Source organism: Leptodactylus fuscus, chromosome 4 (assembly GCF_031893055.1).
Source record: "Leptodactylus fuscus isolate aLepFus1 chromosome 4, aLepFus1.hap2, whole genome shotgun sequence".
Taxonomy (NCBI): Eukaryota; Metazoa; Chordata; class Amphibia; order Anura; family Leptodactylidae; genus Leptodactylus; species Leptodactylus fuscus.
This window is the reverse complement of record NC_134268.1, coordinates 214,953,453-214,981,139: the sequence shown is the minus strand read 5'-3', so window position 1 is coordinate 214,981,139 and position 27,687 is coordinate 214,953,453. Positions and strand designations below refer to the sequence as shown.

The following is a 27,687-nucleotide window of genomic DNA, read 5'->3' as shown; positions in this document are numbered from 1 at the left end:
AAACGATTCTTTACCATGAACGTAACGAGAGCGGCCTTATCTGTAATCTGCTGCAAAGACGGTATAATTCCCCCCAAAAAAGGGAATTACAATAGGCTGTTTGTACAAGGACTAGGAACGCGTATGGAATAGGCTTTCACCTCGCTATTACTCCAGAGCATTGGGGCTATATTTCTTGAACCGTTCGGGCGCAGTTGATTTCATGGAAGGTTATATTAACAGATTGTGGTCCAAGAACGACACCGGAGAGACCCATAAAACATAGTTAAAAAATGCCTTACAGATCTGACGTTTCCTTTCGTAGGATAATATATGAGGCCTGGATGATTTTTTTAGTCCGACGCACAAAAGCACAGTTCATAGAGCACATCGGTGAGAGACAGAAAACTTCAGCTTGTACAAAGGAAATACTTAGAACCACCAAAACCTGATTTTTAGAGATCGAAGATTAATGTCCCACTGCCCAGTGGCTCCTCATCTGCAGTGGGAGATAGGAAGACGGAGTTATTTTTATGCTTTATTAGCATTTTTTAGGTTTATTTCATAGGTAAAACATGTTGATTTTAGGAAATGGGAAAAAAAATATTTAGTTCTGGTGATGCTTCTCAGACACAACAAAGTCGAAGGGTAGAAATTGAGTCGTAACTTGAAGCTCCTGAGCCCTAATGCAAAACCTACAACAGGCCTACACATGTACCGTGTGCCATTTATTATAATGGTTTCCAAAGGGGTAGAGGGTTCTTTGGGCCCACTCAGGCAAAAATATTAAGTTTAGTTCTTGTGAAGTGACTCAAACAACAACAACAAAAAAAAGGCAAATACACAGCAGCTCTTGGACCTACATGCAAGATTTACAACGGCTCTCCGTATTTTATGTCATTTATAGTATCGGTTTCTTCATTCTCATCTACAAGGCCACGTCTAGGGTTGAGCCGACCTTGAGATTTCAGGATTGATTTTAAAATCTGATTTCTGATCATTTTCTAGGTGATCCTTATCGCGATCCCATCTTTCCCGATGGCTCAACCCTAATTGTATATTATATATACAGTAGGATTGAGCTGATCTTGAGATTTCAAAATCCGATTTCCAATCATTTTCCAGCAGATCCCAATCGTGAAATTTGCTCGATGGCCAATCGGGATCCGATCTTTCCCGATCGCTCAACCCTAGCCACCTCTGATCCCCATATAGTTACTTCCCCGAGAAGAGCCTATAGAATTATAATGTCCATAAGGCTCAAAAAATAATTTTACAATAATCCAGTGTCTATGTCTGAATATCATTTTTTTTTTCTTACGGAATAGAGGGCCCTCTGGACTCATATTCAGATAATCATAGCGGCCAGCTTGACACCACACCTTCTAGCTACAGCCACAGAAAGACTATGTGGATCATGACAACCATAAAGACTCTTGGCTTATTCATAATCTTGGCCTAGTGCTGGGAGAAGGCACACCCCTTCTCGTGGTGTCCATTACAAACATTGGAAGTGACGTTAGGCACCAGTACGATGGCCAACCCCTGCCTTCAGTGGTTCTGCCCTCCAGTCACCAAAAGTATTTTCATTACCAGCTCCGGAGGAGCATGAAGTCATTCAAACCGGGCCCTGTGCTCTTAAGCATAACGACCATCTCGACATCCCCTATAGCTACATCCATGAGAAGATCCGATGTGATCGTAACCACCATAAGACTTGCCCATGTCTGAATTCTTGGCAGTTTAAGGAAGTAGGTGATCATGGCAGAGTTCTGTCCGATACAGATTGTAGATGGTGATCTCTATCGTGGGAAACCACATCCATAAAGCTTTTGGCAAAGAGTGGTCTACCAGTATCGTTTCCAATGACAGCTTTACATTCTTGACAGTCGACAGTTCTAAATAAGGTCTTCAATGGCCACCACCTTGCAGTTGAAAGGTTGTTTCTCCTAGACAGTCTTCGTTCAGAGACTGCCAATGACCAAGTCAGTTGCAGTAGGGCAGAGACTTTCTCAGAATAGGCCTCTCAAACCATGACTGAGATACTTCATTGACACTACTGATCTACTTAGATTCCATAGTCCTATGCGTGACGTTATGAACGGGCTAGCAAGACACTGGCTGATGCGAGAAAGCAAACGAGAAGATGATCCACATAGTTTTGGTTGAGTCAGAAAGCAAAGACCATGAGTAAGAAATAAAAAAAGACAAGACGATGCAGAGATTGTCCTCTGTTCCATTTTATTAGACTCACATTATAACGTCTGGAATACACATTATCTACACAGAATGCTGAAGAATTAACGCCATCTCCTGCTCTTAGGATTACACTGCAGAGCGCAGGAAACGGCCATTATCATTGATCACCAACAATGAAGAATCGGTCAACTACTACAGGTTCCGGCCGGCACGATTCCTGACAAATGGCAGTCACTAATAATAAGGCAGACGTTGATACAGTACATGGATTTTCTACGGTTCATTTAAGCAGCATTTTACATAAGTGCATAATTCACACATCGCTTTGATTTCCTATCACAAGAAGTTGACTTATTTCAGTGTCACATACACATCGCAGTCAGCACCAATTTTGTGGACTCAACCATGGCACATCCAATCCAATGACTAGGGGGCAATAGACAATCAGAAGGCACCTTGCCTCAATATTGCACCTCGGTTCTAGTCACTCCATGTTCTGAGGTCATGACATCACCCACAAAAATGGTTCCATCCCATGTAGGAAGCTACAAATTTGTGAGATCTCAAGTGTTACCGGTTCTGTCCAAAAGCATAAAGCAGTTTTTTGGTCGGGTGAGGTCATGTCCAATCACCGGTGTAACATCAATGTCGTCCACAGCCGCCAGATTTTAGTGGTCATTTTGCAAGTGAAGGTAGAAAATGAAAGCAAGAATTAAATTGGAGGCCGTGGACAACACTATTTTTGGTTTCTTTTTGGCTGCTCTAGTTGTTGACATTGAGGTGGTCACCGGTGGACAAAGCATATCTAGAAAGGGTTCTTCAGTGTGGCCAAGGCCAAGTATGGGCAAGTTCACATCTGTGTTTTAGGCCCCGTCACAGTGTCCATCTAAAATCACTGGACGCATGACTTTGGACCCCTAATGGCGTCTCTTGGTCTCAGTTTGCGTCCACTATTTTGGTCTTTCAACGGACCAGAGCAGAACACCCCATTACTATGCTGGCCATATATATTAACAGCCAAAGTTGCTGATTTTGGTGGGACCAGCTGACCCTCTCTATTGTGTGTGGGGTCTTCCAACTCAAACCCAATGGGCAGATGGATTTTAACAACCCACCATTTTGTTCCTAGTGGTGTTAAGCTGCAGCCATATGTGTCTTCAGGAGCAGAGCATACATGTATACGGGTGGTAAGAAGACACAGCTTCCCGTCAATGGTTGAATGTGTATGACTGTCCTTGGACTTCAGCTTTGTGCCTCTAGACAGAACCCAGTTGACTTCAAATGCCAAAAAAAATTTGATCTAAAATATTTGCCGTGTTAAATTTCTGAATTTGACAAGAATGTAACAGCTGGAATTATAAAACTTTAAAGCATTTATTTTCAACCCTGAAATTTTGTAACATTTAGTTCCATTACATTTTTACATATTATGACATCATCGAAGGAAAACCTGTGGTGCTACGGGCTTCGACATTCTTCTCAGAGCATGCTGGGAGTCGTGGTCCCGGACGTGAGGAGCCACGTGTTGCTGGAGCCTAAATGAGCCCTTTTAACACAGGACTTGGCAAACCCCAACCCGAGGCCTGATCCAGCTCTTACCGCAGCGCTCAAATGGTTCCAATTACGTGAACACCGAGGACATAAAATCTCCATGATAGAGTCGTTGTGCGCTGTATAAAACCTACGGCCACAGAGGGAATTTTTTTTGTAGTTTTTTTTGTTTTTTTTTAACCTACATGTAACATTTACACTTGTTTCATTCCTACAATCTCCTACTTGCTCCAGATGAAGTTATTGCTAAAAAAGGGCAAAAAAAAATTGACTGCAATATGAGAGTACTGGGAGAGTCTGCAGATGTGCGGTATAGAAGCCTCCATTTATTGGAGGACTACATTAACCAGCATGTTGTGACTACCACAGCCTTGCCATCGAGTGCAGACCTTCTCTTGGAGGAGCTGACAATATACCGATCTACATCTCACTATAAGGTTGTGGCAGGATCATCCAACACCTTGTGTCAGTTACTGAAAAATTTCCCCGGGTGTAAAAGGATATCTTGGCTCCAAAGTGGTTTTATAATGACCTATTTAGTACAGAATCGTGGGGTGTCTGAAACCCTGATCCCGCACCGATCAGCTGAAGCACCTGCTTCCCAATGTTGGAAACCGCTAATAGGTGGAGAGCTACAGGCCCCTCCACTGTACAGTGGCAGAAGTGGGGTACTGCAGGTCTGCACCTACCACCACCTGGAGGTAAAGGTTAGGGTACATGAAAGACCCAGCACGCTTAGTAAATTTACACCATTAGTACCATACATGGGCTCTGTGACTGTACAATAATATTTGTCCTGCAGGCTTCACATCCCAGCAAAACCGACCCCACCTATGCAGTCTCTAGACTATGTGCAATTCAGTGTGGACTGTGTGAGAGTGGAAAAGAAACTTCAACATGTTTGTCAGTGGGCCATGAGGGGTATTGCAAATCAGCTCAATACATGAAACAGAATGGCAATACTAGACACAGCCCATGTACATGAGTGGCGCTGTTTCTGAAGCCGTGGACCCATTCTACTGTCACACAACTCACCTTTCAGCACCATTCTATATCGTGTACATCAAGAGATAAAACGTAATGGGCGACATACCTTATCCAGTACTGAATCTGATTTACATGATGTGCTTTACTCCAGAGCTGCACTCACTATTCTGCTGGTGCAGTCACTGTGTACATACATTACATTACTTATATTGTATTATACTCCAGAGCTGTGCTCACTATTCTGCTGGTACAGTCACTGTGTACATACATTACATTACTTATCCTGTATTATACTCCAGAGCCGCGCTCACTATTCTGCTGGTACAGTCACTGTGTACATACATTACATTACTTATATTGTATTATACTCCAGAGCTGCACTCACTATTCTGCTGGTACAGTCACTGTGTACATACATTACATTACTTATCCTGTATTATACTCCAGAGCTGCGCTCACTATTCTGCTGGTGGAGTCACTGTGTACATACATTACATTACTTATCCTGTATTATACTCCAGAGCTGCGCTCACTATTCTGCTGGTGCAGTCACTGTGTACATACATTACATTACTTATCCTGTATTATACTCCAGAGCTGCACTCACTATTCTGCATTACTTATCCTGCAGAATACTGAGTGCAGTGCTGAAGTATAATAAAGGATATAACTCAGGATCAGTACAGGATAAGTAATGTAATGTATGTACACAGTGACTGCACCAGCAGAATAGTGAGCACAGCTCTGGAGTATAATACAGGATAAGTAATGTAATGTATGTACACAGTGACTGCACCAGCAGAATAGTGAGTGCAGCTCTGGGGTATAATACAGGATAAGTAATGTAATGTATGTACACAGTGACTGCACCAGCAGAATAGTGAGCACAGCTCTGGAGTATAATACAGGATAAGTAATGTAATGTATGTACACAGTGACTGTACCAGCAGAATAGTGAGCACAGCTCTGGAGTATAATACAGGATAAGTAATGTATATACACTGACTGTACCAGCAGAATAGTGAGTGCAGCTCTGGAGAATAATATGTAGATTACATCTTGAAATCTTATATTTAGATTCTAAATATAGAATGTAGCTGAAAGGTGAACATGATCATATTAATTTTTATATGTAATTTTTTTTTTTTTTTTTTAAGCTTCCACCAAAAATTCAGAGCAACCCAGAACCAATTACATTAATGACCTTGGGTCCCTGTAATACTTGACCTATAAGATGAAGGTTTACCTCTTTACGACTACATTCATGGGGTGTGCAGATCCCACTAAAGTTCACAATGCCAAAGCAAACCTGAGACCCCTAACAGTTGTTGATGCCGGTATGAGACTGCAGGGTACCGGGGCCGTCACACCTAGAGCTACGTCCTGTAAGGGAACCACATAAAGGTAATTGCACATAAAAATGAGACTACAGATCTAAAAACTCTTGGGAATCAGATTGCAGGATAGAAGCTGAAAGAGGCGCTGATACACTAACAGATGACGGCAATGTATCTAAGGACCTCTCCCAAACGCCTGCACTCTCAGGCTAACCGCTAATGGCTTTAGGTGGCTTTAGAGGTAGCTGGTGACGGCTGAAATCGAGGAAGGTAGAGTCCAAATTTGCTTTCGATTCCGGCAAAAGTCGCCACTGCTAGTTTGTATCCGCCAACGTGGTCGGGATTCGGTGCAGGCAGTGTGATTCGGGACTTGGGGACTGGCTCTGATCCGGCTGGTTTCCTGAAATGGAAAAATAACTTGTATAGAAACAGCTTAAAATACATAAAATATCATACTCTGAAGGCTCATCTTCCGAAATGAAAGGGACCAAAAATGTCTTAAAGGGATCCTGTCATTGGATATCCTTTTTTTTCTCCCTAACAGGTAGGAATAGCCTCAAGAAAGGCTGTTCTTCTCCTACCTTTAGATGTCTTCTCCGCGCAGCCGTTTGGTACAAATCCAGGTTTTCTTTGGTATGCAAATGAGTTCTCTCCCAGCACTGGGTGCATCCCCAATGCTACGAGAGAAATCTCCAGCGACGTCTCCATCTTCTTCTGGAACGCCCTCTCCCTGTGTCTTCTTCCGTCTTGGGTTTCAATCTTCTAGGCCTCAGGCAGAACTGACTGTGCATGCCCATGGCCACAAGAAAATGGCTGCTTACACCAGCTGGAGATTTCTCTCACAGCATTGGCGACACCCCCAGTGCTGTTTGAGTGCTAAGGACCGCCCCCAGTGCTGCAAGAGAACTCATTTGCATACCGAAGAAAACCGGGATTTCTACAGAATGGTGGCACGGAGAAGACATCTGAAGGTAGGAGAAGAATAGCCTTTCTTAAAGCTATTCCTAAGTGTTAGGCAGGAAAAAAAAAAAAGGCATCCAATGATAGGGTTTTTTTACGGGCCATTTGTATTGATGAGCTATACGTAGGATAAGTCATCAAGATGTGGTTGGTAAAGGTACGACAACCAGGACTCCCCACTGTGTTGGGCACTTTGTGGAAATACAGCTCCAACCCATTCACTTGAAGGAGACTGAGCCACTGGTGTACCATGTGACTGATCAAAATAGAGGTCATCGGCATAAGGAAGGGACTGCAGTACTTGGGATTCTAGGTGTCAGATTCCCACCAATCACAGATGTATCTCCATGAATAAAGACTAAACGCAGAATATTATGATCCTCCAAGTCCTGGTACTCCCTTCTCTAGAAGTGCCTACTGCTTCCTAACACATTTGGCAGGTGAGTAGGGGAAATTTGTAAGAGAATTGTCCATAACCAAGGAGCCAATGAAATGGAGGGGGACAATAGCAAATAACCAAAGACAACAGAGGTAAGCAGGCACCAGGAACCAGATCGGGACTGAGATATCAAAAATGATGGAAACAAAATTGTAGACAAAAACTTACACTCCACCGAAATCCACATAGAACCATCGCTGCAATAACTCGTAAGTCACCAGAGTCACACCGAACTGCGGAGAAGACCGGAACACACGGGCTGCAAAACAGGACAGGACATCAGGACTTGTATATTTGGAAATTCGATATTAGATTTGAGATATGAGCAATGCAAGAAGGACAAGAGATAGATGTGTTACAGGAGGCCGAAGAGGGGATCGACAGATATGAAATCGCTAAATGTATCAAAGTATTATTTCTTAACATTAAGGAAGTGGGACCATTACGAGGAGGAACCTCTACATATATTCACCACCGCTACCTTCTTACCTCCAGCGCCTTTCCATAATGCCCGATGTCCTTCCTCTCGCAGGATTTTCCTAAAACAGTCTATAACACCAGTATAAGTAGTCTGACCCGCTCGTGCTGCGACCTGTAGACGAGTCTTGATGACATCGGCGGGGGTCACGAGAGAAGCGGCCGGCATACCTGCAGAGAATAGTAGAGTCAATACCATAACCTCCTTAAAAATGTCCGCTTGTCTGGTCTCCCTATATTTTCGTTGATGGGTCTCCAAGTAGATGATGTATTGGATCAATGGCGCCATGTACTACCATACTATAACTTGTCCCCCGCTACTCGCCAGGAGGAGGTTAGAGGTTTGATGGGGATCCTGATGAAGGGTCTGTGATAATCCTTAGGGTTTTTTTTTTTCTTACGTCATGCCAACGTCTAAAAGGGGTTGCCCAAGATCTGGAGATAATGGATACGGATGATCTAGTCTCAGGACACTTGGATGCGGTACTGTGCCTATTTAAGTGAACAGGAGCGATCTGCAGGTCCAGGAGCCATCCCGAAAGTGTGCAGAGCTCCGTACACTTTGTATAGGTTCCGGTTCGTACGGTCTAGCGGTGGTGCCCACTCAACTTCCTGCTGTAAATCTTATCTGATCGCACCATGACCTTGGTCTTCAATATCAATAATCTTGAGATCCCGGACAACCCCTTTAAGGATTTCTCCACACCGCAGCACCACTGAAGAACTTTATCACTGGGAAATTTTATTTTAGATTTCAAGAGAATTTGAAAAAAATAAAAAATTCTATAAACCTAAAATAAAATAGACAATTTTCAATTTATACAAGGATTCCATAGTCTGTATTTTTGGCAATGTTCTAATCCAAAGGGCGGCAGAGATCTCCGAAATATGATTGACCTCATGCAGGAAATTATCTCATGGTATAAAGTGTGCCATCATCTCTTGAGGTTTTGCTCCGAAAACCCCTAAATTAGAGGCTATGAAAGGATACCGAGAGATTTTCCGTATCCGCCCCAAGGGAAAACGAAAAAAAAAACAAACCCCAACATGATACGGGATATCGGAGCCTGGAGAGCCAATCAGACCCTGACCCCGTAGACGGTGACCCCGGCAATCACTGATCACAAGCGCACCCGCCTAATGTTCAGCATGTGACATTCTCCGATCCTCGAGGCTCTCTCGGCATTGGCAGCTTTAGACAATCCAGCTCCACGCCATCCCCAACATGTCTGATGATTGAATTCAGATTTTTGGGAGGTGAAAGCTCCTTTGGCCTTTAGCTTTTTTTTTTTTTTCACGCCTCTTTGTGGCTACTGGCAAGGAACACACAGCGAGCTGAAAAGCAAAGTCTTCAAACTCACCACCACTGCCGCCACCACTTACCCACAGGCGCGCGCTAGCATGACTGTCTGCCACCACCTTAAATAACCCTATGTAAACTCCGCATCCCTGCAAAGAAACATTTCTGTGCAAAATCAGCAAACCAAACACAGCTAGGATTTCAGGAGGGAAAGCGAAACCACCCCCCCCCAAAAAAAAAAACAAAAAAAAAAAACTTTCATCTCTTCCAATGCATTCGCTCTGCACGGTTACAAAGTCCTCGCTCAGATGTCTGACCGTGGCATACAATATCTATGTAGGTGGGTCGCCTTCAGTCTATTAGATGGAAATGAAGAACATGTGGCCCAAGTGCGCAGAAATTAACATGTAGACCCTGCACCGGCTCCAGATATCGCACTCTGAAGTTATTTCGAGCTACTTTACTTATAGACGTTGGAGAATCGCTACCTCTATCTTGTAATAATGCCACCTTTGCTTTTTTTTTTTTTTTTGGCACCTGGAAACTGTCAACAAGCAGGCTACTGGCTGCTGATAGATCTCATTCTGTCGGCTCTCTTGTACTTTAGTAAACTGTTTTCTCCTATGGGATTTTTGCCTTAAAGGGGCCATGCAGGACAATATTTTACCTATTTACCGGCCGAGTTCTGGTAATGCTACGTGTTGGGTTCCCAATTTAGGGTCACATGATCGTTGAGGAATATCCTCTCGACAGTCTCCGCATCTTCACAGTACAGATGGCTACGTTGCTCATGCTCGAGTTGTACACTAGTATGGGTGAAAGGAAGGCGGCCGTAGGGGCATCATGGAGGCCCGAAGAAACAGGGTTGGATCCTGGACTATGACTTTGTGATATGGTCACCAATCAGAAGACTGTGAAATAGTAATGCATGGAGATAATTCGACCCAAATTTTTCCAAAATTTTCAGTCTCTAGGCCAGGGGTCCTCAAACTTTTTAAACAGTGGGCCAGTTCACTGTCCCTCGGACCATTAGAGGGCCGAAATATAGTTTCAGGGTTCAGGGAAGGTACAGAAAAATACTCTGTGGTCCTTTCAGGGTTCAGGGAAGGTACAGAAACATAATGAACACACATACTCCCCCTCTCACCTCTCCTGGGCCTCCTCACAGTGTCCAGCAGTTCTCGTGAGATCCCCTTCTGGCCTTCAGTATGAAGTCATGCTCCCCGTGGGACCATTGAGGCCTGTGCTTAGACCCAGACACCATGATGTTCGTATGACAATGTCATGACTTTGGTGTGTTCCATGTGACTGATGATGCCCAGTTACAGACCTGCATTCCCCCGGGGCACCTGCCGTCACCCAGAGAGCCGGACGTGTCCGCACAGTATAATAATTGCACTTCCAACAAATCTTTGGACTGAACCATCCAAACCCGAATTCTTCAGAGGTTCCCCCATCTCTAGTAATCTGCCTACAATGGGTGCGTAAGTCAACTAAAGTCATAAGAAGAGCCAAACAGTGCCCCGTTTTTCCCCAAGCTCCTCCAAAACTTGACTATTCTATGGAGGGTGCCAAACCTTGGGGATGTGAGGAACCTTCACCTATCGAGAATTATGGTATATCGTCTAGATAGTCCATCACTTAAGTTGATGTGAATAAGCCTTTCAATACTTCACTCCCCAGTGTGCAACCTTTTGCCCTGGGAGTAAACCGGCGTACGCCGTGGAAACGCCATCCCCACCGATTCGATTACTTCTGGATTCGACGACAAGCTCCAAAGCAAACAGGTCTCAGGAGCGAAATGTGAAATCTTTTCGTCTTGTCGTTTATTAAGTCCGTGAGAGTTTTAGGCCAAACCATCATGGTCTGGCTCCTCGCACTCGACCCATCTCGATGAAACTGCAGTAAACAGCCGCACGCAGCAGACGGTATACATTTAAGGAGTCGCGGAGCGAGGCGAGGTAAAAATAGAGAGAGGGCATCTGTAACATGTGGTCGGGAGAAAAACATGACACGCAGCAAAATTATCCATCAATCTGCATGCAGAATAGTGTATGAACACTGCCCAAAGTAAACTTACAAGCGCGTCGGTGAGCGGCAACCGCCGATGATGGAGATAAGACCGCGCCGATACTTACAAGTAAAAAATTAAGATTTGTACCCTCAAACTAGTAAAATATACAATAAGTCTCCATTAATCCGTCATCTAGAGAGTCCATCGGTTTCAGATTAAAATGGACCGAGTGCCAGATTCAGCTATTTAGGATATAAAACAGTTACCGTTGTGTATACCGCTCCGATGTGTTTGTCTCTTTGGTTACAGACTACAAACAGTGTAGTCTGATAGGGCAGTCATTTTTTTTTCTCTCTGCCCCCTTTCCATGATCACCTACGACCATTAGAATATAGGGGAGGACCAGACTACACGGATGGGTTTTTTGTAGTCACATAGGTCTGCATTGGAGCTGCATACCTAAAACAGGAAATGTAAATACAGATATTACTAAATTACATTTTTTTTATTGTTAGCTCCATTTTTAAAAATGCAATACCAGACACAGGCCATAAACAAAGGGGACGCTGTTTTAAGAGTCATGTAATCTCTTCTGTTGAGTTTTGTTCCTGAAAGTTCTTTATCCTTAGAAGTAAAGTGTTTTTATTTTATACAGGGTTAGAAAAAGTTGACTGCTTATAGAAACGGCGCCACACCTGTCCGCAGGTTGTGTCTGGTACCGCAGCTCCACTGAAAAGGGCTGAGCTGCAATACCACACTCAACCTGTGGACAAGCGTGGCGCTGTGAAAGATAGCCGTCATGTTTTTCTAATCTTGTCCAATGTCTTCAATCCAGAATATCGGAGTCATTCCAGAAGAAAGGAATTTCTATCTATCTATACGATGGCTACTTTGCTCTATAGTTTTACATTTCAGGTTTTGCACTTTGCGTTTCAACCAGGATCTTGGTAATGGCACAAGCCTTGAAGAGCAGATGACAATCAGGTTGACATGGTGAGGGGGGGAACCTATTACATTACAGTAAAAAGCCGAAAAAGCGCTGTCCCCTCCCCCGCCGGCATGATTTGAATGTATTGTATCATATCTATAGATGTGTGCGCTGCGCCCCGACGTAGATTTTTTTGCAGCCTCGTAGATCGCAGGCCTGACATAAATGAAAGCATAAAAGCCGCCTGTGTGACTGAACTTCAAAAGGGGAATTATCTTGGTCTGCAATCACATGGAAGCTTTCAAAGGGGACGGCTGAATCTCAGAAATTGTTTGGCTTGTCGATGTACGCTTGCATTTCACGTCGGGGCGCAGGCTCCCATGTTAAAGGCTTGTTTTGTTCCTATGAAACAGGTTGGGAGTAGAAAAGTCTAAAGACATTTTGTATCTGATCGGGAAGTCGTTGGGAAAAGACGTGTTTATGGTTCCCCGCGCTCCGCCAAGAACACTTTGAAATGGAACCTTCAAAAAAGGTAGAAAAAAAAAAAATGTTGCGAGTCCCTCTAAGGCATCGTTTCGTTTTTGGGTCTCCATGTATTTCGTCCTGTCCTACGGAAAATTTTTTCTAGATTATATTTCCATTTCTATATCGATATAGATAGATCCATAGAGCCCACACATTTCCATCCATATAGATCCATAGATACCATGCGTTTCCATCCATATAGATAGATCCATAGATCCAACGCGTTTCCATCCATATAGATCCATAGATCCCACGTGTTTCCAACCAGATAGATACCATGCGTTACCATCCATAGAGATCGATCCATAGATCCCACGCGCTTCCATCGTTATAGATAGATCCCAAGCGTTTCCATCCATATAGATAGATCCCAAGCGTTTCCATCCATATAGATAGATCCCAAGCGTTTCCATTCATATAGATAGTTCCCAAGCGTTTCCATCCATATAGATAGATCCCAAGCGTTTCCATCTATATAGATAGATGGAAACGCGTGGGAATTTTTGAAAGTTTGTTTTTGCCCAAAAATAATAAAACTTCAGTTTCTGGGTCGCCTTGTTGGAGGTAGTAACTATTACAGGGCAGCCATTTTTAGCACCCAGGCCTTCACAAAGTCCCAAGTATATTTTAAAGGGGTTTTCCAGGTGTTATGGATTGAAGACCTATCGGTGTGTGATTGGACTGGTCTGATGTCCGGGACACCCGCCGATAGGCACTGTGGCCTTTTTACTGAATAACAAGCACAGCGCCGTACATTGTATAGTGGCTGTGCTTGGTATCGCAGCTCATCCCCATTTGCTTGGATGGGACTGATCTATTGCTGTACCATGTGACTAAATGAACGTGACATTGCAATGGTGAAATTCAGAGCACCGCAGCCTCTTCAAGAAGGGGTCCCGAATGTTTTTATGTAGATTGTAGTATGTCTTTGTAGAATGGGAGGAAACGCACGCAAACATGGAGAGAACATACAAACTCCTTGCAGATGTTGTTCCTGGCGGGAATCGAACCCAGGACTCCAGCGCTGCAAGACTGCAGTGCTAACCACTGAGCCACCTTGGGTCCCGAATGTTGGATGATCGATAATCCAATATATTTGACCACTTAGTGGTATCAATACGTTCATTGCTGATGATGCAGTGACACCTCCGGAGACATGAGTACCCCGCGGGCGGACATTTAAGGCTAAAAGGGGATGTCCAGGATTACACAAACATGGCGGCTTTCTTCCGAAATCAGTGCCGGACCTGTCTACATTTTGTGGGTATGAAACCTCAGCCATGTTCACTTTGATGGAACAGAACTGCAATACCAGACACAACCTAATGCATGGTGTGGTGCAGTTTCTGCCAGCTGGATGTGGCCTACAGAATTCAAGAGGTCAAAGCTTTAAGGAATTGTCCAGGAATCAAAGGAAACTTAGGGAAAAAGCTATATGGTACAATCCCGGTCCCCCCTATGCTGTAGTTCCTGGGCTGGAAGTGGAGCAGCTCACATGACCACTGAGGCCAATCACAAGTCATTTCAGAACCGGCATCATCCTTCTGAATCCTCACCGGTTCAGCAGGGTTCATGTGTGCTTCTCCAATTCCGGCCCAGGACCCTGTACAACAGAGCACTAGAGCTAGACACTTTCTGTTTGACATTGGCTCTCGCGTTTCCCATGGACAACCCCTTTACCTCTTTCCAGTCAAGCGGACATCCAATATGGCCACATGTAGATCACCAAGTTCTACAAAAAACACCACCACGAAACAAAAAAGCTCTTTAGTGCAAAGCTGCATGAAGGCTTCGGTGACTGTAAAAGGCACCTCCATGCAACTTTGCACAGATCACATGAAGGCACTTTCACAATGTACAAGGCACCTGAAGCACGGGGTTAAGTGTAACAATTATCCCAAAACCCCTGGTAGCGAAATAGTCCCTGACTATATGGAAATGCTGTATAGAGTGCAAGTACAAGCAGTGCACCCGTTACACAGCGTTACGCCCCTCTTGCTTCCTGATACCCCCCCTCCTATCACTACATTTATCACCGATGACATCTAGATAACAGGCACAAGTCAGCTCTGAAGAATATTTTGCATTGCTCCAATAAAAATCTATCAAAATATGCAAGGAATGTGACAGACCACCCAGCACCGCGCGGTATCTGCAGATCAGCCGTGTGATAAGGACAGAGTCCGGGAGGTCCTGGAGGGTTACAGAATCATGTCCTGGGGCCAGAGACGACTTCCTGGTCTGTATGATGTAGGGAAAAGTTGTTATTAGGGAAACAAATCGGTCCAGAGGCGGCGTGCCGACAGTGAGGTGGATACATGGCACAGGAGAGGATGAGGAATCAGATTCTGCATCGATCAGTAGTATTTGGGAATGTATGAAACTTAGTACTGTATCTTCTTAAAGGGAATGATTATAGAGGCAGTCATCTTGCCTGCGCTAATGTTAACAGCATTTCGAGCTTTGCTTTACAGCAGCATAAGGACATTAGGATCCTGGAGTCTGAGATGTTCACTAAGGGCCATTGTAGCATGCTCTATGATCTGTGCAGGGAAGACATGAGCTGATGGCACCAGGGTGACAATCCTCTTCAGCATCCTTTAGTAGCCCATGGCGCCATTTTTCCTGCCTGCAGTCGTTTGGTGAAGTTTTTAGACCATAGACTTAAAGGGGTTGTTCAGGGAGTTCAATGTATCTTCCTTCCTCTTGCGGTTTCCGGGATGATTCCAACCCTGGGTCACATGATCGCAACCAGCGCTGTCCCCTGAGTTGCTCCACCTCTTCTCCTATGATATAGGGCTTGCTGACTATAGAAAAGCCAACCTCCATGACACAGGTACCTAGTGGTGAAAACGGGAGAGGGGGAGGCGTATACAACTCGGGGCTGCTTTCTGATCATGTGGCCTGGGTCAGAACCAGTCCAGGACTCTCAAATACAGCATACAGAAACCAGTGGAGAAAGGTAACATTTAACTCCCAGGACAACCCCTTTAATATAGTAAATAAAAGGAGAGAAGGAGGGGGATGCAGCTGCAGATTCTCTTGTGAGGGCATGCTGTGAGAGGGGAGGAGGGACCAAAGTGTGAAGACATCAATTTGGCTAAAAACGCAACCTGTGGAGGAGTCACGCCTGCTCAGCAAACACAGATTAAAAAATAAATAAAAAAAATTACCCCCCAAACTACATCACATCAGCCTTAAAAGCTGCCCTGACCTGTGTGGTTAGTAGATAGTTGTATTATTAATTCTGGAGGACCCTGTATTATGCAATTATTTTATTACTTCTAGAAATTGTACAGTAAATTGATAACTGGGTGTGACCAACACAACTGCTACAGAAAGTCACCATGTGAACCCAGACTTATTCCTCCTTGAGGATAAACTGAGGGCTCGGTTATCAAATTCTCAATATTAAAGTTAAAATGGATAGTCCAAGACTAGGATATTGGGCTCCACTTCCTCATCTCAGGCCAGTGACATCACGTTCATGGCTCACTTGGCCATGCTGCAGCTCAGTCCCATTGAAATGAATGGATCTGAGCTGCAATACCAAGCACAGCCACTATACATTGTACAGCGCTGTTCTTAGAGAACAGGCCACAGCAATATGGCTGTCCTGAAAACCCCTTTAATAAGGACCCACGCTCACTTACCAGCGATGGCTCCAGCCAACAAGAGGTACCCGGGGCTAACTCTGCCGTCTTCTCCAGCAAAGCTGTGTTTCATATGCGCATAGCAGGGGAAGTAGATGGCCGAAAAGGGGATGTCCCGGAGAAAGCAGGCCTTAGCACCCTGTACAAGAAAGACATCAAGAATCAGACTCAGATCATTATATGTGGTCCATGTACTCAGACACTGCAGCCCTAATTGGTTTTTGCCAGTCCTATTCAAGTGAATGGGGCTGAGGTGCAATACCAAGCTCAGCCACTATACGACGTATGGCGCTGTACATTTAAAGTACTAATTGGAATTTCAGTTTCTGTTATTCATGGCCATGAAGATCTAGTGTCTAGTCTGACCATTTGTGTTCTCTGGAGATCAGAGGTAACAGTAGCGGACAATCTTCTACTCATCAGCTGTCATCATTTTACAATTGGTGAAGGTCTGATTTCAGAAATCCCCACCAAACCTGATGGGGTTTTAGTAATGCTGTAGAGTAGGCTCCCCTGTGCAGCGCCACCCTGTCCACCTGGCCGTGCAGGGAACTGCAGCTCCATTCCCTTTGCACAGCGGTGGCCGGGGCGGAGCACGACTCCAAGTGGTCAGACCTCCACCGATTGTAAAATGATGGCTGCCCAAATTTTTTACCTTTTACATCGTTTGCATTAACCCTTTATTTTACAGACACGGCAAGAAAATCAGCATTTAAGTTTATATAACTGTATAAATTTTTTTCCGAAGACCCCTCAGAGCTTGTAGCCCCCAGCCTCATGCCTTTAATACCTCAGTGGTACTGAATGGGTTACACCAGCCACTACCCATCTATCCTGGCACTTGGCATTCGAATGAACATTAGGAATGCCCCTTCACTTACAATGTAGCTGGCCATAAATTTTGGCCCCCGCCCTCCCACCTCTTTAATAGGTTTGTGCGGTCGTCCAATGAACACAAAGGATAGGGGGATGGATACATCAATACTTCTACGCCAGTTTTCATAGAGGGCTGATACTGCGGTGCACATTTGGCGCAAGGCCCTTTCTTGTGCCACAAACCCCACTCTGCGCCTCATTCGCCGGTGGAGCAGGGTCGGCCCGACCACTTCATTATAGATAGCGCACGCCAGTTTTCTGATGCGAGTTGTGATGGAAATCTATGCTTGTTCTTAGCTAGGGTTGAGATTTTAGGATCGATTTTAAAACCCGATTTTCGATCATTTTCCAGCCGATCCCGATCGTGAAATTTGCTCGATCGTCGATCATGATCGGATCGCTCAACCCTAATTGTACTTTATATATACAGTAGGGTTGAGACGATCTTGAGATTTCAAAATCTGATTTTCGATCATTGTCCAGTCGATCACGAAATTTGCTCGATCACCGATCGGGATCCGATCTTTCCTGATCGCTCCACCCTAAGTTGTATATTATATATACAGTAGAGTTGAGCCGATCTTGAGATTTCAAAATCCGATTTCCGATCATTTTCCAGCCAATCCTGATCGTGAAATTTGCTCGATCGCCGATCGGGATCTGATATTTCCCAATCGCTCAACCCTATTCCTAACCAGTGTAGATTTCCATATTGGTCCAGGGTGGTCCAACTCCTCAGAAATTGGTCCATGCGCGAGTTGGGGCTTCTATTGAGACTGACACAGCAAAAGTCAAAATTGGAAGATTTTTTAATTCTTTGCAAAATAACAAAAAAAAAAAAAAATACAATAATAAATACAAAAAAAAAAGAAAAATAATAGTAGTAATAAAAAAAAAAAAAAAAAATCAGTAAGATAATAAGCTGCCCCCCCCCCCCCAAAGAAAAAAAACAAACAAGTACAGTAGAGCAGGTCACCGCCGCCATGACAGGTCTCATCTATCGTGTGAAACAATTACAATCCGGCTCCTGAGTTAGAAAATGAAAAATGAATTTGCAGAGAGCCTGGATTAACCCTTGCCGCCCCCCCCACATGAGCTTCCCCTCCAATCCTACACATGGGGCGGCCATTATACCCCCGGGAGGCTGGAGGACTTTTTTTTCCCTTAGCATGCTAATTCTTGCATATTCCAAAGCGTACCTGCGAGGGAAGGCTCTAAAACAGCCATTTCTACAACAAGGGGAGAGTAATTACGCTGACAAAGGCACCTCTGTGTCGGGTTGGGCAGAAGGAGCCAGCACGTCTGGGAGACGCAGGCTTAGCCCAGTCTCCTGCAGTGAATGCACATTGTCTCGTGTAGGGGGGGAACATGCCAGACTGGGGGGGAAACCTTCATCTATAGAAGACAGAGGTGCACCTTGTCTGCTGGGGTTATTTAATGCTACTGGCACCTGTATCAGCTCCCACCCCCTCTTAAGTACTAGTTTTTTTTCCCTTCCCTTATACCTTACAGGTCTTAGTAATGATTTGGCATCTGTAATTGTTATTTGGAGTCAATGGCTGTAAACAATAGGCAGCAACTCTCTTCTCGAGTCACTAAATTTGACCCCCACCCACTCACCCCAGCCCCAGGATACCTTGTGGACGTATTAACCCTGTAAGGTGCGCTATGGGGTGACCGACCGGTCATTCTCGGATTAGAAGTATGTACGGTCACACCCAATTGTACCAGTGGTTGGCGCTACACTACCTTGTGACACCTACTGTAGTGCTAGTGCTGCTGTTCTACTAGTGATACAGGATTGTTATAAGTGCAAACTATTATGGCACCACATTTAAGGGGTAATCCTATGTTATTAAGTTTTTCCCCCCATTTCCTATTAAATATATAGGGAAAATGCTTGTGATTACACAGATAAAATTAAAAGGGAGCCAGTGTTATTAGATTTGCGGCTGTGCAAAACTTGAGACCCTCACATATTACCAGTTCACTCACCCTATAAGCTGTAGGGGCAAGTGTAGGTGTTGCAGAATGGACCCATAGAGTTCAATGGAGATCCACTGCATTATCAAACAGGTTGCAAAATAGTCTCACGTGCAACAATGCAGGTTTGCAATAGATAAGCCTGCAAAATACACACCTATCACTAGCAAGCACCGCAGGTATAGCTGCTTTATATGGGACTTACTCAGCACAATGTGTATGAGGTAGCGGGATACCTGAGCATCACCTTAGCCGACAATTACCCAGAGAAGACACAAGGGGGCTTTATTGCACCTTACCTGAGCATGGCCTGTCTGCTCAGATCAGGAGTCACAAGCTCACAAGTGATTTACATCTACTAAGACATTAATAGAGACTTTACTGGTTCCCACAGAATTCTACAAGTTCTTCTGCAATTGTCAGAAAAGGAAGAAATGGTGACATGTATAAAACAAGGGAATCCAGAGGAGTCTATATAATGCACAAATGTAATACTGTCCCATAGACTTCTATGACAAGAAGATTTCCTTTGACGGAATAATCTGTGCTAAAGTCAGATGAATAGAAGAGCAAGGAATGGAGAGCAGGGTGATGGCGCATATAATACCTTGTAAAGGCCAAAGAAGCCCAGATCTCTGAGAACAGTCAGTGCGCTGACACGAGGGCCGGTGGTAATCTCTCCTGCTACTTGCAAGCGGATCTTCACAATCTCCAGAGGGTTGGTGAATATTACTTGTGAACCTCCAGCCTGAAATACAAGATATACATTATTACTATATGCTGATGAGTCCCCCCATACCCAGAAAACTAGTAGTAATACTACCCGATGTACAAGAATATATCTACTATAATACTGCTCCTATGTACAAGAATATAACTACTATAATACTACTCCTATGTACAAGAATATAACTACTATAATACTGCTCCTATGTACAAGAATATAACTACTATAATACTACTCCTATGTACAAGAATATAACTACTATAATACTGCTCCTATGTACAAGAATATAACTACTATAATACTACTCCTATGTACAAGAATATACTACTATAATACTGCTCCTATATACAAGAATATAACTACTATAATACTGCTCCTATGTACAAGAATATAACTACTATAATACTACTCCTATGTACAAGAATATAACTACTATAATACTGCTCCTATGTACAAGAATATAACTACTATAATACTGCTCCTATGTACAAGAATATAACTACTATAATACTACTCCTATGTACAAGAATATACTACTATAATACTGCTCCTATATACAAGAATATAACTACTATAATACTGCTCCTATGTACAAGAATATAACTACTATAATACTACTCCTATGTACAAGAATATAACTACTATAATACTGCTCCTATGTACAAGAATATAACTACTATAATACTGCTCCTATGTACAAGAATATAACTACTATAATACTACTCCTATGTACAAGAATATACTACTATAATACTGCTCCTATATACAAGAATATAACTACTATAATACTGCTCCTATGTACAAGAATATAACTACTATAATACTACTCCTATGTACAAGAATATAACTACTATATTACTGCTCCTATGTACAAGAATATAATTACTATAATACTACCTCCTATGTACAAGAATATAACTACTATAATACTGCTCCTATGTACAAGAATATAACTACTATAATACTACTCCTATGTACAAGAATATAACTACTATAATACTGCTCCTATATACAAGAATATAACTACTATAATACTACTCCTATGTACAAGAATATAACTAATATAATACTGCTCCTATGTACAAGAATATAACTACTATAATACTGCTCCTATGTACAAGAATATAACTACTATAATACTGCCCCCTATGTACAAGAATATAACTACTATAATGCTGCTCCTATGTACAAGAATATAACTACTATAATACTACCTCCTATGTACAAGAATATAACTACTATAATACTGCTCCTATGTACAAGAATATAACTACTATAATACTACTCCTATGTACAAGAATATAACTACTATAATACTGCTCCTATATACAAGAATATAACTACTATCATACTACTCCTATGTACAAGAATATAACTACTATAATACTACTCCTATGTACAAGAGTATAACTACTATAATACTACTCCTATGTACAAGAATATAACTACTATAATACTACCTCCTATGTACAAGAATATAACTACTATAATACTACTCCTATGTACAAGAATATAACTACTATAATACTACCTCCTATGTACAAGAATATAACTACTATAATACTGCTCCTATGTACAAGAATATAACTACTATAATACTACTCCTATGTACAAGAATATAACTACTATAATACTACTCCTATGTACAAGAATATAACTACTATAATACTACTCCTATGTACAAGAATATAACTACTATAATACTGCTCCTATGTACAAGAATATAACTACTATAATACTGCCTCCTATGTACAAGAATATAACTACTATAATACTGCTCCTATGTACACGAATATAACTACTATAATACTACTCCTATGTACAAGAATATAACTACTATAATACTGCTCCTATGTACAAGAATATAACTACTATAATACTACTCCTATGTACAAGAATATAACTACTATAATACTGCTCCTATGTACAAGAATATAACTACTATAATACTACCTCCTATGTACAAGAATATAACTACTATAATACTGCCCCCTATGTACAAGTAGAGAACTACTACAATAATACAGCTCTCCCATCAGCAGATAGATACACCATAACCCATCTCCCCTTGGTTACAATACACACAGACTTATCTCACTACTACTTTCAGTCGCTCTGTTGAGTTGTTGGGTGAATGAGTAAATGGGTGGAAAGGAATTTTACGCAAAGAGAAATTCCGACTGGTAGAAACAGATTAGTTGCAAACCTTCACAAGTTGTGACCAGCACTGCCATGTTCAGGAGAGGCAGGAGAAAAAAAATAAAATAAAGTGCAGAGCGTTTCATCTCCATGTGTGTGGCGGAGCGCTTAGAAGTTCGGCCAAGTTGCAGAACAACCCCCTTGACTGACATTACAAAGGCAATTACGTCCCAAACCTGTCTGATGTGTTACATTTTCTGAGTGCGGGTAACGTTGTTGTGTTCGGCTACGTCGGCCGTTACCACAGCTCTGTGTACTTGGTGAAAGAGGTCCTTTCAGGAAAATCTCAGATCTCATCTCCCTCTCAAAACTCAGCATCAAAGAACCAAAGCAAAAACAACATCGACAGGCGTGAAACCCAAAATCAAAACAGGGAAGAGGAACTTTTATTTATTCTGTGCTTTAAAAATCCCAGTCTGTCCAAATCCAAAGCGCTCTATCGATGTAAAATTCATCATGGATGAAGACGAGTTAGAGGGGGGTCGTCAATAAATTTTGTAGTGTGGGGTCCAAACTAATTGGGGAGGAATAAATTGCGGCAAAAATACTCGCGTCAATCGCCATACACTTTACAGTGTACGGAGCCTTCTGTTTCTGGATCCATACCATGTATAGTACCAGGCAGTACTCCAGAGCAGCTGATCAGTCAAGGGGCACCCACCAATTAGGCTTCAGTGTCCTGTTGAGGCCATGAAAACAAACAAAAAAAGGGTTCTAAAAAACGCCCTTTAAAGGTTGACGCCACACAGTGCGTAAAAATCTTGTTTTGTTGCAAATTTAGCTGCAATAGGCCACAAGAAAATGGTTGCTTACTGTGTAAGCGGCCATTTTTCTTGTGACCGCGGGCATGCGCAGTCGGCTCTGCCCGAGTCTTAGAAGTTTGAACCCAGCTCCGGAAGAAAACGTGGTGAAGAGCCCATTCTTAAAGAAGATGGAGGCGGTGCTGGAGAGTTCTCTCGCAGCATTGGGGACGCCCCCGGTGCTGTTTGAGAGCTGGGGACCGCCCCCGGTGCTGTGAGAGAACTCATTTGCATACCAACAAAAATCGGGATTTCTACCGAATGGTAGCACGGAGAAGACATCTAAAGGTAGGAGAAGAATAGCCTTTCTTAAGGCTATTCCTATGTGTCAACGAGAAAAAAAAAATTGATTTTAATGGTAGGATCCCTTTAAAGCCATTCTTGGCATTGGCTCAAGAAAATGTAGCAAAACCTTCAATATAAAAAAAAAAATAAAAAATAAAAAAATGGAGCTCTTCCACAAAGTTTGGACTTAAGTCTAAAGCTGGTTGCACCCTGTGTTCTAACCGGCTACTGTGAATGAACGGCACGGGCGGAGCATGGGGAACACACAGATGCCACACGCGTGCAGCCCGTGCCCCCTTTTATTCAACGAATAGGAGCCGCGGAAGCAGGGGCGCAAAATTGGACAAGAATAGGACTTTTCTTCTTGCCATTTCCAATACAGCTCTGGGAAAAACCCAGATAGCAAACTGACCAGTCATACGGTCATCGAGAAGGGAGGTAAGACTGGAACATTAGTCTGTCTAAGCTGCAGGTCCACGCATAGAATTTTTTAAAAGTTTTTTTATTTAAAGGGCTATTCCATGGAGAGTTTCGGCACTTCACTCGACTTCTAGTGACGAAACATGGATTTCTGAGGGCCCCAGAGGTACTTCACCTCCTGAGTTAACCTGTTTCCTATAGGGGGTAGTATGGGGGCTGGCTTTCCTATTTTAATGATGTACCCAGGCAGCCCCCATAGTACTGGGAACAAGCAGTGGACATGGAGAAGGTGCAGAGACTCTTGGTGATCCGGGGGTCGGAACAAGCCTGAAATCATTGGTCCACCAATATTAATATTTGTTGAACCCTTCCTTGGAGAACGCCATTAAAAGCCGGGATCGACGACAGAATGAGCAAATCCAGGGGTTTCCCAAAGCAAGAAATTCTTTCCAGGGGCCTCCAATGCTAAAACAGTTCGGAAACCCGATTAAAGACTGAAAAAGCACTCAAATAGCCAAATATTTTCTAAAGGTAATTCAAATCATGGGCTGAAGGTGCTTGGAATGTTGAGTCTTTCGAGGGAGGCTTGATGGGTTAAAATGGACACACTAATTACAGAGCACGTCACAGTCATCAAGCAGGGATGACGCTTCTGAGCTCAATCTATTCTCCGACACCCAGGAATGAATCACACTTCCATGTAGATGCAAAAAAAAAAAACCTGTCAATATGGAGACGCTCCGACGTTCTTGTCTTTGTCTAGAGTTTGGAGTCTCTTGTTTCATAACCAAATAAGAGCCTTGCTCCGTGGGTCATCGCTACGGGGCAGGAAGTCTCTTTTCTGGCCTTCTGAGTTACACTTTTTTTTTTTTTTTTGCAAAAATTAAATCTAATGCGCCGCTTAATGACGATATCTCTCTCCGCCGTCATCGAACCTCTGGTCTTCCTCCTTAGCGTTGACCTCCTAGGGCCGTGCTTTGTTTGTGTCTTCTCACCACAAAGACCTGACACATTTACCACGTCTATTTAATGCAATAAAAAGCGGCTGAAAAGCTGTTAGCAGAAGCGGGGTCACGAGGCTTAGGGTGGTGATGGGGGGGGGGGGAATCAGATTTACAAACAGAAAATTGCACAATGGAGAAGTGGCCAAAACAAGCCATGCGTACTAATTCCCAGTAATTACCATGCAAGGTGAACTCCGGAGGGTCTCGGGAGTCAGAACCCGGTGACGCTTGACTGGAGAGTAAAGTGGAGAGGATCATGTGACACGGAACCCTACCAGAGGCGATGGAATGTTATCAATGGGCACAAAGGTTCGTTGAGTGGCACGGATCGGGAGGTTGGCATGGATAATAGTAATTACAGGAAGACGACGTACTCAATAAGCCCATTCATCCCAGTGGCGCAGGTAGAACAGACATTACGTTTAGGTAAATCGACGCAAACAAGGACACTTTATGCGAACGTCACCATCCTATGGGCACAGCCAAGAAGAATCTGGACAGGCCATGGCACAAAAACGAAACAAATAGTTCCGGTGATAAAACTAACCCGCTACAAAATTGGATTGGAAAATTTGTTGGCCAGTCTCAGAACCTGGCACCAGTCTGACGTAATGGATACTTAGTGCTGGCACCTATTAACTACATCACATGGGATCCTCGCTCTAGAGACGTTCAAATTGCAGAATTTTGTTGGAAAATTCAAAGCAAAATTCTAAGGCAGAACCTCAAATTTCTGCCAAAAATTTGCACAGGATCAGAGCAATGGCCAACAAACGATAGATGCTGACGGAGCACTCTGTGTTTGGCATCCATCTGCTTTCATCCCCACATTAAAAGCGGTCTCATGTTTGCAGACTTCAAATCTCAGCGAAAGCAATGGGACGCAGATTTGACGCAAATTTTGGCATGCCGTAATGTGGCAAATTCAGTGTTAAAATTTTGCCGTCAGAATAGGCCCTACATGAAACTGGAACCTGTCTCAGCCTTCAGAGGATGGACATAGGAGGGGAGGTCAATGGACATGCATCCTTCAGACCAATGCTTTTTGCAACTTCAGGTGGTGCATATTGGGTCCATATTTGGAAGAGATCTCGGGGGCCCAAAAAATTAGAATGCTCGCTTTCCGAACTAATGTATTATGACAAGTGGGCGGCCCTGTGGTCAACATTGTTGCACCACAGCACTAGCGTCCTGCATAGTTCTTATATCTGCATGGTTTGGTAAAGGGGCTTTTGCAAACCTGGAGACTCCATGGCCTTGGTGCAAGTGTGACTTCTACCCCCGGAGGCATTTAGGAGAGCGATGCTGCCATGGCATCGTAGACAACCATAGATAAAGCATGACAAGCGATACTTCTTATGTAGAAACATGGACGCTTGCAAATAAAAAGGCAGAATAATCAAAGACCGCCGATTTCTTTTTATTACCCGGATTCCAGGAAGAGTCGCAGGGGAGCAGAACAAGGGACAGTACCTGGAATTTAGAGAAAGGTCAGCGATCAAACAAAGCAGATAATCAGCGGCCAAATCAGCACGTGACGTCTCCAGAGAATAAACACATGGCGGAGGGAACTTTCCGGGAGCTTTATGACTTGACTCGCGCCTGTCAGACCGGTCCATGGAGACAAGGACGGGGGGAGCCGAGGCCATCGCTGCAATAGAGAGGTCAATCTGCCCATACTGGAGAAAGGCAGGGACATGGTCAGACATGACTGATCACACAGGGGGCCGCTTATGAGGAGCCTCCATGTACAATGAAGTGCATTGATCTTTCAACAAGGGGTGGCACGACCTCGCAAACAAACTTTATTAGTCATCGCACGCTTTGAGCGGAACACCTCTGGATTCCAGATGATACCCCGAATTTTACAGGGTTTTCTGATTTTAGATCGTATAATAAAAAAGATCGGCATTTTATTATTGTATATATGTATAGTTTTTTTTTATATTATTTAGATCCTTTGAAATATATTTTTATACTTTCATTTCGCTTGCCATTTTTTTTTTTTTTTTTTAAGATCTCTGCTTGCTGACACGGAATACAAAAATTTGTGGCGCGCAAATCTGGGCAGATCTAATACTTTTCACAGCTGAGGGTTTGTTACCGTCGTATCCAACTATCTGTGAGCTCCGAGCTGATGCAATGGGGAATTTTTGTAAGCTAAATGGTTCAATCTGAGCCCAAAAATTTACTCGGGATCGGTGGGGGTTAGGGTTGAGGCGATCTTGAGATTTCAGGATAGTTTTTAAAATCTGATTTTCGATCATTTTCCAGCCGATCCCGATATTTTCTCGATCGCTGATCGGGATCCGATCTTTCCCGATCCCTCAGCCCTATTTAGGAGTTTATGTACTATAGGGCTGAGCTGATCTTGAGATTTCAGAAACGTTTTTAAAATCCGATTTTCAATCATTTTCCAGCCGATCCCGGTCGTGAAATTTGCTCGATCGTCTATCGGGATCCGATCTTTCCTGATCCCTGAACCCTAGAGCGGGTTGATCCAACTTGGTTGGACTCCCACCAATCATGAAATTATGCTGTATCCAATTGATATGGGATAACAACATAACTTGGTACAACCACTTTTAAAGGCCGGACTGGTTTTGAAAAAAAAAAAAAATTTCCCTCGAGCCTCTCACGAATTATTAGAGAGGGTCCTCCATTCAGTATCCCTTGGCCAAAGTAGAGTGGGTGCAATGAGCGTCTCTCATTCTGGAGGACCCATCCTGTCCTGCATTACACAAATTCTTGGATTGGATGCGTATGATGCAATGCCCTGTTTCTCCTGCGGGGGCACTGCAGCGAAACTGAACACTTACCTCCAGGTTTCCCCACACATTGCTGTAGAGAGTAACAGATCCTGCTAAAGAAATCATCTAGCAAATAGGGATTACCTATAGTGAATCTCCACTGTACAAACACAGACTTCATGCAACACTTACACATCCACCAGCCAGGATCTCGGCGGCTAACGGTATGCCGCCATCTTTCTGCGTAAATTTATCTCTAACGAAGTCGTTTACCTGAAACACAAATACAATAGA

General features: G+C 43.3%; 1 protein-coding gene across 1 annotated transcript in view; it reads right to left on the bottom strand.

Annotated features, from left to right (window-relative positions):
* Positions 1–5,814: 5,814 nt before the first annotated feature.
* Positions 5,815–27,687, bottom strand: part of SLC25A13 (solute carrier family 25 member 13) — an 85,899-nt gene continuing 64,026 nt past the window's right edge. Inside the window, exons 13-18 of the mRNA XM_075271792.1 lie at positions 27,586–27,666; positions 19,816–19,956; positions 16,350–16,488; positions 7,942–8,100; positions 7,621–7,711; positions 5,815–6,453 (exon numbers count right to left, since the gene is read on the bottom strand). Of these exons, the coding sequence (XP_075127893.1) occupies positions 6,279–6,453; positions 7,621–7,711; positions 7,942–8,100; positions 16,350–16,488; positions 19,816–19,956; positions 27,586–27,666 (786 nt within the window). The 3' untranslated portion in view covers positions 5,815–6,278. The remainder of the gene's footprint in view (positions 6,454–7,620; positions 7,712–7,941; positions 8,101–16,349; positions 16,489–19,815; positions 19,957–27,585; positions 27,667–27,687) is intronic.